Consider the following 15364-nt stretch of genomic DNA (forward strand, 5'->3'; position numbering starts at 1 on the left):
TAGAGATTTGACCACCAAACTCTTGCACGATGGATATAGATCTTCGACCCATAAACTCTTGCACGACGGATGTTGAGGCCATTGCAGTAAGATAATAAAATTAGTTTTTTTATATAATTTATTATTTATTTATATTTTTGTTTTCCTTTTAAATGTTGCTAATATTGTTTTTTATGTAAAAATCAATTTATTGAAATTAAAAATAGAAAATGAAAAAAAAAATATTGAATTAAAAAAATTATTAAAAATGTACATACAATGGAAAAAAGTATTTTTAAATTTGAAAACAATTTAAAACAAAACTAAAATAGGTAGTCCTCGACTTTACAATCGCTGGCTAGTGGTGTTGCTGCTATGTCGGTGGGCTGGGAGGTCGTAGCTATTGTGGTGGGGGGTTGGAAGGTCATTTCTGAGGGTGGTTTAACGTCGGGGAAGTTAATGCCAAAAATTTGAAGTGCGCGACGAATTTGGTGCATCAAATTGTTTTGGGCTGCAATCTAAGCCTGTTGGGTGACAATTTGCTGCTTTAGGTCCGCCACTTCAAATGTCAGTGTTTGAACCTCTTCTGTTCTTTGTCTAGAGGATGAGGTAAACGGGTCCTGAAGGCGGGCTTTCCTAAGCCCCTGGTGAACATTCCCAGGCCGACAACTGAGGGTTTGATCTAGTGTGTCTGTCATGATCTGAAACCCAGCATCCTCAGGGGGAAAAACTTCCTCGATTGGGGTCTCTACGGGAAGCTGGGAAGCCACCTCTTCCAGAACGGTCTAGCCTTTCTACAGCATGGTGGACTAGAAAAATGAAATAAACAAATTAATTTGAATATACATGTAATTAATATTAATACTAATTGAATATTAAAAAATTGAAATAACTTACATGAAGCTGCTCCGTCAGCTCATCCCCGGGCTGAACATACACCTCCTTGAACATGTCAATTTCCGGAAACTTTGACCCCCCTGAAAAAAATTTAAAAAGTGTTAACATAGATTACCAATTGTTTGTAATAAAGAGTAAAAAGATTGAAAACTTAAATTAAATAAACAGTTACCTTACGTCGCTCCTCCAACCTATAAGAGAAGCATCGTGAGTCAGATCAGTTAAGAAGCTTCTTATTCGACCGAATAATGGAGACTGTTCTGAATTATTGTTTGCAGTCAATTTGCAAGCCAAAACTTGAGAAAATATTACAAACCACATGTGCCACTCATATATTTGTAAGGAACATATCATTATGGCTATGAATAAAGATGGAACCAGAAGCAGGCATATCAATGGACAGAGCAAGCTTACCTGTCTAGGACCCCTCTCCATGGATAGAGGAAGCCTCACCAGACGGTTGAGCCTCCTCGGAACTCCAGGCCGTCGATGAGTCCGTTAGGCGCTTAGGATAGGATGCATCACCGAAGAATTTGATGACGCAGGAACCGTAGACACCATTGGCCCCAATGGCGTGACCAGAAGGACACCTGTCGTGCCCATATCAGGTGTGGAGGTGGCAGCAGCATTACCTCCCAGAGAAGGTGTCTAGCTACCCCTACTAGCTGCTCGCTGGTTTGATATTAAGTTCGACATCTACGAAAATAATTATGAATCTGTTTAGATATCATCTTATTATATGCATTTCATTTCACATATATAAGGTGAATGAAGACATGGGATAGGAATAAAAAAGAGTATTGCAAGGAACATGTTTATTCATAAAAACAAACAAACAAATTGACCCATCTACAATGACATATATGATGCAACAAATATTTTGAAGGGAAATCGAACAATAACCTCTAAGATGTAATCCATTAGCAAACCCTATAATCCACTAAGAATAATTTAGAGAAAAAATTAAGGACTATTTCAGATCACCTAGTGAAAAAGAGCAAATTCAATAAGAAAAAACTACCAATTCTAATAAAAAAGAGAGGGATTTCCTCCCTGATTGTTGTCATAAGAATCACTCAAAGACAAAAGGAACCACTCCAATTCATAATAGCATTTCACTGAGTTCAACACTGCAATGGAAAAACGCGAGAATATACAAACATAAAGCAACCAACTAATATCCAATGAAAATGATAAAAAATAGATATCAGACAGGAAGGAAGAAGCTCAAAAAAGGCAACTGAAACACAACCATTTAGACAACATAAATCCATTTTCACGAAGCACTCAGCACATATGTCGAAAGATACATCAATTGACTGAAATACGAAAAAGGATAAAGAACTCTAACCTTCCCTGACGACATAAGAACACAGTTAAAAGTAAGGTTCTAAAAATCGATAGGCGCTAGTCAGGCGATGGGCATGGGCCTAGCGCCTAGGCGGCTAGGCGGGGTCAAGGCAGATTTATGTAAATTTATTATATATCATGTAAATAAGTGCCTATTTACACCCAAAAAAAAAAAAAAAAAAAAAACTATACTTGTATGAATAATAAAAGAATGATAAAATGCAAAAATAGAAGTAGAAGAATACACAAATTATATATACATCCAAAAAGTTCAATATTTAAAAAATAGTAAGCATATAATCATAATGAGAAGGATTTGGATGATAGACTAAATTATTCTTGTTCATGAATCATGATCCTTGCATTGGATTGGACATAGACTAAGTTCTTTAACCTTGTTGTATCTAGTTTATTTCTTTTCTTTGTATGTATCCCCTTAACAGTGCTCTTCACCTAGGACCGCCTAGCTCCAGACCGATTTTTCGAAATGATTTGCCCAAAATCAGGGCGGGCCTTCACTGCCTAGTGCCTATGCGGCCGCCTAGACCTATTTTCAGAACACTGGTTAAAAGAAATCTATTTAGCCCTCAATGAAATCCTTGTTTTGGGCAAGACAATAACAACAAAACCTCTTCATCCAGCTAGTTTATGCATTCAAGGTCGGGATGAACATCACACAAATACATACAGAACCATAGAAACACATGACCGTGAAAACTTAGGAAGTACATGATGCCATTAATATAGTAAGCATTAAAAGTAAATATAGAAACCAGTCATAAGTGCCATCAGGAAGCAATTTGTATAAAAATTATATTCCCTACTCAAATAATGAAAGATAATAAAAAAAACAACAATATCTTTTATTCTATTACTAATTTTGTAATAAACACAAAGAAAACTTGTCATCTTTTTTTTTTTTTTTTTTTTTTTTATCAAAGGTAAACTTTATTAGATTCTAACAGAAACGTTTACATCTTGAGTAAGAACATTAAATAAAAACATCTGACCAATTGCATCCCAACGAAAAGCACCTCCATGTGAGGCCACATATGAGGCCACGGCATGCGCAGCAACATTTCCACACCGCTTAACAAAACCAAACCTCACCCTTCAAAATTGAGATACCAGAAGAGGTATATCATGAATAACGCATTCCAAAGTAGCATCGATCATGTACTCTCCCGTAAGCATTCAAATAAGAACCTAAGAATCAGATTCAAGTTCCACATCCGCATAACCCAGCTCGCAACAGACCCGCAAAGCTACACGGATAGCAGCAGCTTCTGCCATTGCTGCCGAGTTAAAGAATAACCCCCCTTCCCCACCAGCAGCTTGCAACAAGCCAGCGAAATCCTGCAAAACGCACCCATAACCACCCTTGCATGTCTTTCCACACCATGCACCATCACAATTGATCTTCATCACCCCAAAAGGAGGCCTCTTCCATTGAACCCGTAGCCTTGCAAAGCTGTCAACACTCCCCTCCGTGGCACCACCATCTTCACTCCGCTTATTGCATTGCCCAGCTCTAAACTCCAAGATATGACCTTACCAAATTCACCATCTCCATGGGATTAGCCAAGATTCCATTAAACACCATTTCATTCCTGCTCTTCCATATGCACCACATGATAAACACACACTCCTGCATCAGTTCCTACTTTCGGTCATTACCACGAAACCGGGCACAGAGCATCTGCCAATACTCGCAGAAATCCTTGCCTTCCACAGATGCCACATCCAGCTGCAAGGAACAACAATAACATAGCACACGACTAAACTCACATTGGAAAAACAAGTGATGCTCCGTGAAGAAGCGCAAGAAACAACCATTCCGTTCACATTGGAAAAACAAGTGATGCTCCGTGAATAAACGCAAGAAATAATAATCCAGTCATAAACTGAAAAGCGTTTTTGACTCACAACTGTGTATAAATAGAGTGAATAGTTCAATTACTGATTAAATTTTTCCATAAACAGATCGTGTTCAGATATCCAATACAGAGATTGTATTTCTGCTCAAAGATTATAATCTCAAAACAGAGAGAAGGGAAAAAGTGACTACTTTAACATCCTATATATTGCCATTCTCCTTACTAATTTCTCAAAATTAAAACCACCCCTCCCCCCCACCCCCCACAAATAAAAATAAAAAAATAAAAAATTAATCCCCAAGTTGTAAATTTGTAATTCGAACCCTAATTCAAAAACCTTACATCGTGAGCAACTACATGACTTAGTTCGTTAACCAAAATGAAACAACAACCACAATTCCCACTTCCAATCCAATTCCAACCCTAAATCCCAGTATTCCTAATTCCAACCCTAAATCCCTAACTTGGGAATTCCAACCCTAAATCCCTAAATGTTGTAATTAGAACAATTGAGAAAATTGCACTTAAAAATAATTGAATTAAGGGAGATGAATTAAGGGAGTCTGGGTGCTTACCTAGTAATGTTGCGGCGGCGGCAAGGAGAGGGTGTGGCGTCGAAGTGCTACGGATGCGAAAGGGAGAGTGACAGAGAGACAGAGAAACAGAGAGACTGCGAGAAAGGGAGAGATGAGCTTGAGATAGTGAGTCTGAGATAAAGACAGTGCAAGAGAGTGACATACGAGCTTGAGAGAATCGAGAGACAGGAGCCCAAATTTGAGTGAGTCTGAGATAGAATCGAGAAAGAGACAGAGAGAGAGAGTTAAGGTGCCGAAATAAACGAGTCCAATTTTGGCAAAAAAAATCAAAATTTTACATGTTTGTGTGACGAAGGTGTGTAAACTTTCGTCGCGCCAACAGTTTAAAAAAAAAAATTGATTTTTTTAATAATTGCGTGACAAACATGTGTAAAATGTCGTTGTGCATAACTGTAAATTTAATTTATTTTTTGTTTTAAATAAAAAAATAAATTTTTTTTAATTAAGTTTGTTACAAATTAAATTTTAAAGAAAATTTTTGTTTGTATACAACATTTTTAAATACCATTCAATACATATCATTACATTTACACCACAAATTTTCATTAATCCTCATATGAACTAGAATAAAGATCATCACTATCGTCAGATTCAAACTCCCATTCCTCAGCGTTTGTAGGCGTGTGAACTTCGTCGTTTGCGTGCTCGGTTGCATTGTATCGCGGTAGATCCCTAAGATCAATCATAATGGAGTCGATCGGTATTTTGATTTCAGGACCTCTGGCTATCTGATACGATTCTTGTACAATAGTCATATCTGTAGTGTATCTGCACCAAGTGCTATTGAAGTCTCCAATTGTTGATTAGCAACATCACCATAGTCATTATCGGCAGCATGATCTCAGTCCAGAATATCATACAACCCTCTGTGCTCAATCTTCTGAACTACTTCCCATCCCTTCCACCCTTGGGGTCATCTATATGGAAAATTTATTTAGCCATCGTTGCCAAAAATGTAGGGGTCGTCGTTATACCAACATCTGTTAGTGTTGACTGATAACAAACCATCATATCACTTAACACCTTCAACTTGACGTGGGTTTGTATCAAACCAGCGACACTTAAATAGGATAACTTGACACCGGTCTTTGTAAAGCAATTGCACAACACTTGTCAGTTTTCCATAGAAATCAATGTCTACAATGTCGCCCGCACCTGGGACATGTACCCCACTATTTTGCATGCAAAGCTTGTCATCATGATCAGCTGCCAAAAACTTGAGGCCATTTACATGACAACCGGAGTACAATTATGTGTTTAGAGGCCCAATCGCCAAGTTGTACAATTCTTCAGTGTAAGCGGGCTAATTCATTTCTTTCAATTTCTTCACCTAAAGTTGTCGAGTTGGTTTAACATTTACAATTATGCAAATAACCCAAAACACGAACAACTTACATTTTCACAAAACCATCGAGGAAACAATTCACAATGCATTTTGGCATATAAATGTGAAGGATGTTCCCGCTTGATCAACTCTTCATGCTCATCTAGGTAGGTAATTGTCTCATGACAATTGTTAAGTACAAACCAATGTGCTATCTCTATGTCCATTTTGTCAAACGACTCTCCTCTGATTGATTCGCCAAAGAGTCGAGCAATTTGGGCAAAAACAGAAAGTTTTTCACTTCTTACACCATCATCATTATTGCGTTGCTGTCGGTTGAACGTAGTCTCAACGTCTTGTAGGTACATTAGACAAAAGTAAGTAACTCAAATCTGACCCATGCCTCCACGATTGATCCTTCGGGCTTTGCCCTGTTCCATACACTATTGTTTAATTCACCCAGTAGTCTGCATCAATAAACAAATTATCGTATAAAATTAGTCAAATTGTACATACATCACAAACTAAAGTATTTATGGCGATTATATACCTTTCTATCGGATACATCCATGGATAGTTGACGGGTTCGGCTAGAAGTGCCTCATTCGACAAGTGAATCATCACATGGATCATACTTTTGAAGAAAGCTGGAGGAAATATTTGTTCAAACTTAAGTAGAACTTCAATAATATTGTCGCACAAATGTTTAACATTAGACTTGCACAAAGATTTTGCAGTTAATTGAGAAATATCTCACTAACAATATAATCGGCTTGACCACATCTTCAGGCAATAGGTGTCAAATTCCCATAGGAAGAAAGCGTTGAAGTATGACATGACAATCATGAGTCTTTAGGTCGGAAAATTTGCCTCCATCCACGTTTGCACAATGGCCGATGTTGAAGCATACCCATCTGCACACTTTACAGAAGATAGAAACTGCAAAAACTCTTTTCCTCTTCCAGTTTCACCAAAAACGATGCGAGCTTCTTTCTAGCTATGTCTTCGTCCCTCATCATCCATAAACCTGGCCTAATGCCCATTTTTTCCAGATCGATCTGAGCTTTTATTGTGTCTTTTGTTTTTCCCTTGATGTCTACTATAGTTCTGACTAGTGTATTAAACACATTTTTCTCAACATGCATTACCTTTTCTTTCTTTATAATTTTAAAAAGCCAAATTAGATAAATGGTCTATATGGTGGTAAGAGATTCAGAAGATAACTCTTGTGGTAAAATAATTCAGATTTAAACATTGTGGTAAAATACGTTAGAAAATTTAGTTCAAAAATAATTTTTCGTTAAATGTCCATTAATTGCATGGATAAAATTGTAATTTGACGTGGTGTTGTGAAAAGCAAAAGACTCATATGTCAATCCATGTAGGATTGATATATCGGTTGGAGTTTCTTTCTACCTTCAATTTGATCATGACATTCCACTTAGAATTTGGCACACCATTTGAAGATAGTCTAAGGTGCAATTTTTTGTTGTCATGAGCCTATTTAGACCTTTTGTTATAAGTTGTCATGCACAACTTACACCAAAAGCCCCAATGAGCCTAGAAACTCAAAACTAACTTTAAGGCCCATTTCAGCATTATATGCTCTTGTAATTTTTTGAATAACATCCTTAACTAAGCTAAGGATCTAATTAACCCAAATTAATTAACTTACCATCTATGTTGATTTTTTCAAACTTAAGCTTATGAGCTTTTGATCCATTAGGTTCTAATTTAGTGAGGTTTTAAGCAATTAGAACTATGACTAATCGATGATTAATTTAAAATAGTTTCCAATTCTATGAGAACTTGTTACGGTTAATTTTCACGGCTCCCACAAACTGAGAGTGACTCCTTGTAGTTTATCATTGTTATCTAAGCTAGGAAGAATGGTAGAGAACATATTTAGTTAGAACAGCAATGCAATACAATCTCTCACTAATTCATTATGCTTAACCGCATTACCAGTGCACTAAATCTGTGTTGATCCCTTAATGTGAATTCTCAAGTACATATGATTCATATGAATATGATCGAAACTCTTAATCATATTCAAACACTTTAACCGACGATTCCTAAATCATATCTTAGAGCACATCGCCCTCTTTACAAAAGGTAGAAATTCCTTGTACACTCTCATTCCCTGTTGGTTGAGCTTTTACGTGGGCGTGAATGGCTCTTTTCCATTCACTACAGTTTCTCATGTATTCTTATCCGAGCACGGTTTTTCTTTAAGCCACTCGTTCATACATTTATATACTCTTGTCCAAAAATTTCTACATATTTCGTGTTGATAACATGTTGTAAAAGAAGCACAATACGAGTGCCTGTGACTCCGAGGTGGGATTTAATGTGAGAATAGGCATAATACCTTTCATAACATTCAATTCCATGGAGCAAAACTCAAAGATTGTTGCAAACCCAACACAATACAAAGGAAAAGTGCAGCAGCAGAAATAAAAGGAGGGGAAACTATACCTACTGCAACTACCTTCCATATTTACAAGACCATTTTTGTGCTATACACTGCAACCGTCTAACGTTACGAAATCACCACATGTTATGAGCCGATCCTGGAATTTGCGAGCGTTTTGTAAAACTATATATATATAACGAAAGGATGAAACTCCTCAAAAAGCCACGACACGATCTATTTATCAGAATTCTTCACTTCGTAATATATTCATTTATTAGAAAAGCTAACACAATGGTTCTAAAAACAACGTGGAAAAATGAAGCAAACATACACCTCTGTTATCCAAATTTGAAAATTTTGAAAAATGAAGCAAACATACACCTCTATTTTGCGCTCTTTGACGCGTCACCAAACACCTCAGTGTAACACATTGGGCAAGCCTGATGAAAGAAATACTGTCAGGTAAATTGAGTCGCTGCTAAAACAAATCCAACAGATTCTAAAAACCAATATATTCATCTTTAAAAATAATAATAAAAAAATTACTTGCCTTGTTGATGCTTAGCCATCTGGTCCCACAACCAGCATGATAGAGGTGTTTGCACGGTAGAACAATCCGCCGGTCCCCTCGTTTATATTCCATCTGGCAAATCACACATCTACGTGCAACAAAGGGCTACAAGTTAATATGACTGCAAAAAGTATACACAGAAAGCTGCTTATAGGAGATACGGATATTACAATATAAAACGGTTGTCTTGTTTCAGAGGAGCTACAAGTCCACACCAAATTAAATTATTTTCTGGTGCAACTAAAGTGCACATGGGATGAAAGGCCTGTCGGCAGTAAGCACAGAAGGATCCCGAGCACTTTTAATAGGGAATGGGAATTAAATTGAAAAGTATACTCACCAATATGCATATTCACCGATTTGAAACCATTAAATTTACCAGATTCAATCCTAAGATTCTTATCCAATATTGCTTCTCCGTATATTTTCCGAAGAAAACTACAAGTTGCATAAGACTCAAGTAGGTCACTGAAGTATGCAGCTGAAGATCAAGTCCTTACTTTTACGCTCCACAGTGCCAATATATGAAAAACCTAAAGTCATGTCCACTTTAATTCAATATCCTAACGTAAAAATGATCCCAGCCTTGTGCAGAAAGAACCATTCGAGACTCAAATTAATCATACAACCTATGACACCTACCTTCACTCCCCAAGAAATCAGCGTTCTATATCTTCTCTACAGACCACCATACTAATGAAAACAACAAAAACAAGTTCCTTTTCTATTCTTGAGATTTGAGCAAGGAAAAAAGTTGTTCTTGCAAAAATTAGTAGATGTTAAACTTCCCATTTCTATATTTAACCAAGAGAGATTCCGTTAAACAGGAATTCAGAGAGAGAGAGAACAATAAATAAGGGCAATCTATACCTCTCGTCTCATGATTTCTTTAGAGAGAGAGTAAGCACATTTTTTCAAAAGAACAATAAATAAGGGCAATCTATACCTCTCGTCTCGTGATTTCTTTCTCAAGAAAAAGCTGCATTTGTACTTTGAGATTGGAAGCAAGGAGATCTGATCTTGGGAGAGACCTCGACTTTGAGTTCCAACTGCCTCACCTAACTCAAGTAATTCCTGAACGTAAAGAACATTGTCAGTAACATTTATTCCAAATAAAAGGTTTTTAGTGAGTAGCAGATGTTCCCATACAACACAAGACATTACAGGCATACAACTATAAAACTACCCTCACAACTCGAGAACCCTGTTCTGCTTTAGAGATTCACTCACTAACTCTCATACAGTTGGGTCCCCACCATGAAGACAATTCTGCCAGATCCAACATCACATCCACAAGTGAAAGCTGATGACACTAACCAGGAGTATGATATGCTTAATAAACTTCTATTCCAGTGGGCTCAAATAATTGAGCAATCCAACTTAAAAGAATTGAATTCAAAATCAGTCTATACACGTGAGTGCTTTAAAAGTAAATTCCACCAGTTTGACACAAATTTGTGTGAGAAGGGGAGCACTTAAAAAATAATACGAGGCCAGTCATCCTATAATTTCAACAATGCACTTAAATCAACGACAACAAAATTCGAATTCTACAATATGTGCAGTGCTACACTGAAACTTGTGCATTTGAGAGAGAGAAAAGTAAAGAATCAGAGACTAAGAAATTTGCAAGAATCTCCTCATTAAGAACAGAAATTACAGAAGGAGTAGTGCAATGATTGTTTAGCACACAAGCACTCCTCCAAACAATGAAGTAAATCTGTACCATAAAGAAAATGTACAGAATAACACAATTTAAATTTCCAAGGTGGGTGGTAGATGGAATTTATTCCTGTATAAACCATGGCTAGTGTATCCATTTGTTACAATAAAATCTGAATAATACCTAATCCAGATAAATGTTAAACAGAAAATCAACAGATAAGACAGATTACTTGAAATTATAATATAATTGTATTATCCAAATTCTAAGGAGGATAAAGTGCAGTTAGGTCTAACCTCGTAACTCATGCTGTCAGGATCAATGTTGTCTTGCCAAATAACCTGCATATTTCACAGAAAATGCTCCAACTTAGTAATTTATTGAGCTCATTTTGTTTCACATAAAAGTTTGAATATGATAATGATGTAGAGTAAAAATTTCCCGGTAAGTGGTTTTTGAAATCACTGGAACCAGGAATAAGCCTGCCAAAGCTGTGGTTTTACTTCCATTCATGTTAAGCCAATCTACTCAGCCCCAATTTAGGTGCCCGTGTGCACATTTGTTGCACATATGCATATATGAATGCATTCACAGTTATATGTATACATACATTTAGAGAAAGACCCAGAATATGAAGAAACTAAATACCTGATGATCATGGGAATTTTGATGTCTCCGTGGGCCTGAAATGTAAATGATGATACTTAGATTGATAGAAAATATTCAAGTCTCAAGTATAAAGAAGTGACTCAGAACAGACCAAATGACATTGGAAGCAAAGAGTATAGAAATGGAGGAGCAAAAAGCAGCCACACCATCAACTTCAGTCAGAAACATGTTTATAATATGCAGTCCTTAAACATAAGTTTATAATAAACAGTCACGGGGGTCCTACTGGACTGCTACCTTTAGGCAACAATATGAAAAATGACAAACTTTATAACAATAAAACACCTAATTCTTATCTTCTTCTTCCCTAGAGGTAGAATGTATTTCATCCAACTCTATAAGTTTCACTAAGAATACTTATTCTCTATGTCACCAGTCCCTCCGGGCCCTGTAATGTTCTAATCCACAACTTAGGAAAAAATAATAATAATAGAGAATGCTAATTATTTTACCGGTCTTCAGGGCCTCTCACATAGGACCACAAAAGAGAAAACCGCAGAGCATAATCATGAAGCCCTCCAGCCTCCTTGCCCATCCCAAGAAAAGAAAGAAGAAAAGCAACACTAATAACTTACATTCTATGGGGTTGTTGGGTGTAGAAGTATTTGCATTTCCTTCCCATTCTGAGTTCACTGCCACATTCTGTTCATTAGTCATCGTTGAAGCACTCTGCAAATGCCTTCTTTGTTCACCACTTCTTGGGTCAGGACCATTGATCTCATAAGCATGACTAAACCCAAGATCATAGGATGAAGTATTCCCAGGTTCCGATAACCCAAACTTGTAATAATTTGTATTCATTGTTGGGTAAGCACTCTCCTACACATGTGAGAAGGAAATTGCAATTGAAAGAAATTGAAATAGATGAAATACAGATAAACATTCCAAGGTTCAAAATTTGCATTAATAATGGGGAACATCAAACAACAACTCGGTACTTATGTCTTAAAGCAATCCTATAATGGGAACCCATATAAACTCCTTTTCAATGAAGTACAGCAATCCTACAGATCTAAATTTTGGAAACATAATAATTAAAGACTAACTAAACAAATCACGGTGGTTGAAAAAGAAAATCTTTGTGCAGATATTTAAGGTAAAGTACCTGAGCATGCAAATCGCCTGAAAAAATAAAGTTCACATGTTCATAGGTAAGACCCTCAAAATACTCCATAAAGCTACCCGCTGAGCTATAAGGACAGCTGGTGTAGGTGTAATGAACTTCCATGTTTGGGTCCCAACTCATTTTTAAAAACCGCAAGACAGACGAGCAATCTAAAGGGCACAAAGAGAATACAAGAAATGAATATTTTACAACGATGAATAGACGATAAGGTTCACAAATAAAACGAATCAGGAGAGATGTAAACCTGATCTTTCGACAAATTCCAACACCCAATATCATATAAAATAAATTCAGACAGGCAACCGAAAAATGCTATCAGTTTCGCACTTACAGAAATACCTGCAAATCACAACGAACAATCAAAAACTCATCCCAGAAGAAAAATCAAGAGTAGCGAATCAACAGCCAGAGAACATAAATCCAGAGTTTAAGAATGCAAGATGGTTGAAACAATGAAATCGAAGCTGTTCCAAATTCATATAGTTTCCGGTATCTTCATATTTCAATCGGCATTGGTAGATCTAAGCAGATTTGTGAAATTATTAATCTCCATTACATCTATCTCTGGGAAGGATTAAACTCGATTAGTTACTAGAAATTTATTACTAAAAATGAATGGAGATAACAGTTTACTTAATTAGGAAGCTTCCACGGTCATTTGGCCGAAATTTTCCTTCTGGTAACTCTCTAATGGAACAGTTTTTCGTTCAGACAGACACAAAACAAATGGATTAAAAGGAAACGAATCGCTACCGAAAACCAGGCATCATTATGACGACAACTAAATGTAAACTGCCGATTCCAACCAGACTGTTTTAATTTACAGATTAGCTAGAAAGAGATTCATCATTCCGAAACAGTAACAAGTTTAGATATGAAATCACTAATAATTTGATCCAAACACCAAAAATTAGAAATAATAATATCATAGCATTTCCTGTACTTTTCCTATCAACTTTCCCGGCAACCAAACGCAAAAGGAATCCCGCCAAATCTACCTAATCAGACGGCATTGATCTCAAAGAGCTCTCCAATCACACCAAATCAAGAAAAAACCAAACACCGGACAGCAGAGAAAATCCGAGAAAACGCGACGGAAAATGAGATTAGAATGCATCAACGGATCAGAGCAAGCTAACCAAAACGAAATAAATAAATAAAACCGAAAGAGATTGAGATTCTCAAGGGATCAAAGAACCGACATTGCTGGTTTTTCTCCTCAGAAGCGCTTCGTCTCCAACTTCTGCTTCTGCTTCTGCTTGAAGGAAATGGCTTTCCTGCTTTGCTCTGTGCCTCTCTCTCTCTAGGTTCAGGGAGGACGATGGTGCTGTACTTAGTAAGGGTGAGGAGGAGAGAGAGAATCCCGCGTGACTGCCGTGGCTTTATGCAGTGGTTTCAGTGACACGCGATGTCCGTTTGTTGAGAGGAGACTGGGATCTGCTGTCGCGCGGCATATGCCAACACAATCATCTCTCTCTGCTGCTGCTTTAACCGTTGCTTTTATTCTTTGTCCATTGCTCGGCTCCGCCCCCACTTCTTTGTAATTATTTTCTTTTAAAATTAATCGGTACACGTTTCACATTTACTCGAGTGGACTAGTTTATATTATGAATTTGGGTTCGAATTTTCTCTCTAGCCAATATTTTGGATTAGTGGTTTTTATAAATTCGGGTCTGAATTTTCTCTCTCGATAATAATTCGAATCAGTGGTTTAATTGTATTTCTCTGTTTGAGATAATACAACCAAAGTTTAACAAACAATACTTCAACTTTTTTTTCTCTCCCATCTTTGTCAACAATATGAAAATAAATAAATAAATATCTCACACGTGGTCCTTCTTTCCAAGCAAATTTAAGTCTACACTCTAGTTGAATTTGTCTCATGAAAAAAATACAAACTACTTACGAGCTTTATGAACTAAATAAACTAATGTTCAAGCTTGACTTGTTTCTTAATCAAGCCAAACTAAGCTTGCCTTATTTCTTTAACGAGCCAAATCCAATATAAGTTCGAGCTGTTTCATACTAATTTATAGCCCTAGGCTAAACTTATCATTTTATATATATATATGGTTTGCATATGCATTAACAACTTACACAATTGCGTAAACATGATAAAGCATGTAATTTCAAGTTAGGCGGATTTATTCAAAACACGAACTGTTTAATAACCGTGAATTCATAGCAAATGGATCGACATGATTATTATTGACATGAACCCGTTGTATTTTCCGAATCGATTTATTGTATCATGTCTAAAAATGCCACCTTTAAATCACATGAATACAAATTTACAACTTGACTCTATCCTTAGTTTCTTCTTTGATGTGAATGCGTTGGGATTCAATCATTCAATAGCCATGATACCGTACTTAAAGTAAATAAATAAGAATTAAAAAACGAGAGGCGAAACATTCGATCACCGAACTCGTGAAGTTTGAAGCGTGGGCTCCACAGAAGTCGAACCAAATGATCCAAATCCAAGGTTCTGGTTGGGATTGCAATGAGTGGTTGGCTTGCCAAATTTGCCATTACAAAAATGGGACCTTTAATTTGGTTGAAGATAGATCACCAAAACCATCTGACTCCCAACCCCCCGAAAGGAAGTTGGTGTCAGTCGAGGTTCGTTATGACTCAACTTGTTGTATTCCTAAGTTCGACTTTTGCAAATTACGAGTTTGGTGAGAGTTTGTCTTGATTAACTATTTGTGTAGCTTGATTCAAAAATATTTATTTTTTGCACGAATGATTTATTTATATTAAGGAAGAGGTGTGGGCTTAATCTCACGATGGATTAACAATAATGCGGTTTAAATTCGCCTTTAACTATAATTAAACATAAAACTTTTCACTTACAAGTGAAAGAGAATTATCACTAAATCATAATCGAAAATCT

General features: G+C 36.7%; 1 protein-coding gene and 1 long non-coding RNA gene across 3 annotated transcripts; both read right to left on the reverse strand.

Annotated features, from left to right (window-relative positions):
• Nucleotides 1-1290: 1290 nt before the first annotated feature.
• LOC148693094 (uncharacterized) lies at nt 1291-4828 on the reverse strand. Its single transcript, XR_015952982.1, has 3 exons — nt 4679-4828; nt 3261-3973; nt 1291-1572 (listed from the first exon to the last, which is right to left on the reverse strand). It is a non-coding gene; the product is annotated as an uncharacterized LOC148693094 (long non-coding RNA).
• A 3818-nt stretch (nt 4829-8646) lies between these two features.
• Nucleotides 8647-13994, reverse strand: LOC137742934 (E3 ubiquitin-protein ligase BIG BROTHER-like). Of its 2 annotated transcripts, none has more exons than XM_088678951.1 (9): nt 13671-13994; nt 12713-12807; nt 12448-12617; nt 11918-12161; nt 11322-11356; nt 10970-11014; nt 9957-10084; nt 8990-9098; nt 8647-8879 (listed from the first exon to the last, which is right to left on the reverse strand). In XM_088678951.1, exons 3-9 carry the CDS (start codon nt 12586-12588, stop codon nt 8823-8825), a joined length of 759 nt encoding a protein of 252 aa, XP_088535077.1. In that variant the 5' UTR covers nt 12589-12617; nt 12713-12807; nt 13671-13994; the 3' UTR covers nt 8647-8822. The 2 variants fall into 2 exon arrangements, with proteins under 2 accessions (XP_088535077.1, XP_088535076.1); XM_088678950.1 differs by lacking the exon at nt 13671-13994 and adding an exon at nt 13467-13561.
• Nucleotides 13995-15364: the final 1370 nt, after the last annotated feature.

The sequence above is a fragment of the Pyrus communis genome, chromosome 11, assembly GCF_041283825.1.
Source record: "Pyrus communis isolate YQ-2024b chromosome 11, ASM4128382v1, whole genome shotgun sequence".
NCBI lineage: Eukaryota > Viridiplantae > Streptophyta > Magnoliopsida > Rosales > Rosaceae > Pyrus > Pyrus communis.

What these genes read in the sequence shown, in the direction of transcription:
- LOC137742934 (XM_088678951.1), bottom strand. Translation starts at nt 12,588, where the DNA reads ATGAGTTGGGACCCAAACATGGAAGTTCATTACACCTACACCAGCTGT. An exon ending in CAGGCGATTTGCATGCTCAG is followed by an intron (nt 12,162 to 12,447) that starts GTACTTTACCTT and finishes TCACATGTGTAG; the next exon opens with GAGAGTGCTTACCCAACAAT. An exon ending in AAGAAATCACGAGACGAGAG is followed by an intron (nt 9,099 to 9,956) that starts GTATAGATTGCC and finishes TGTTGCACGTAG; the next exon opens with ATGTGTGATTTGCCAGATGG.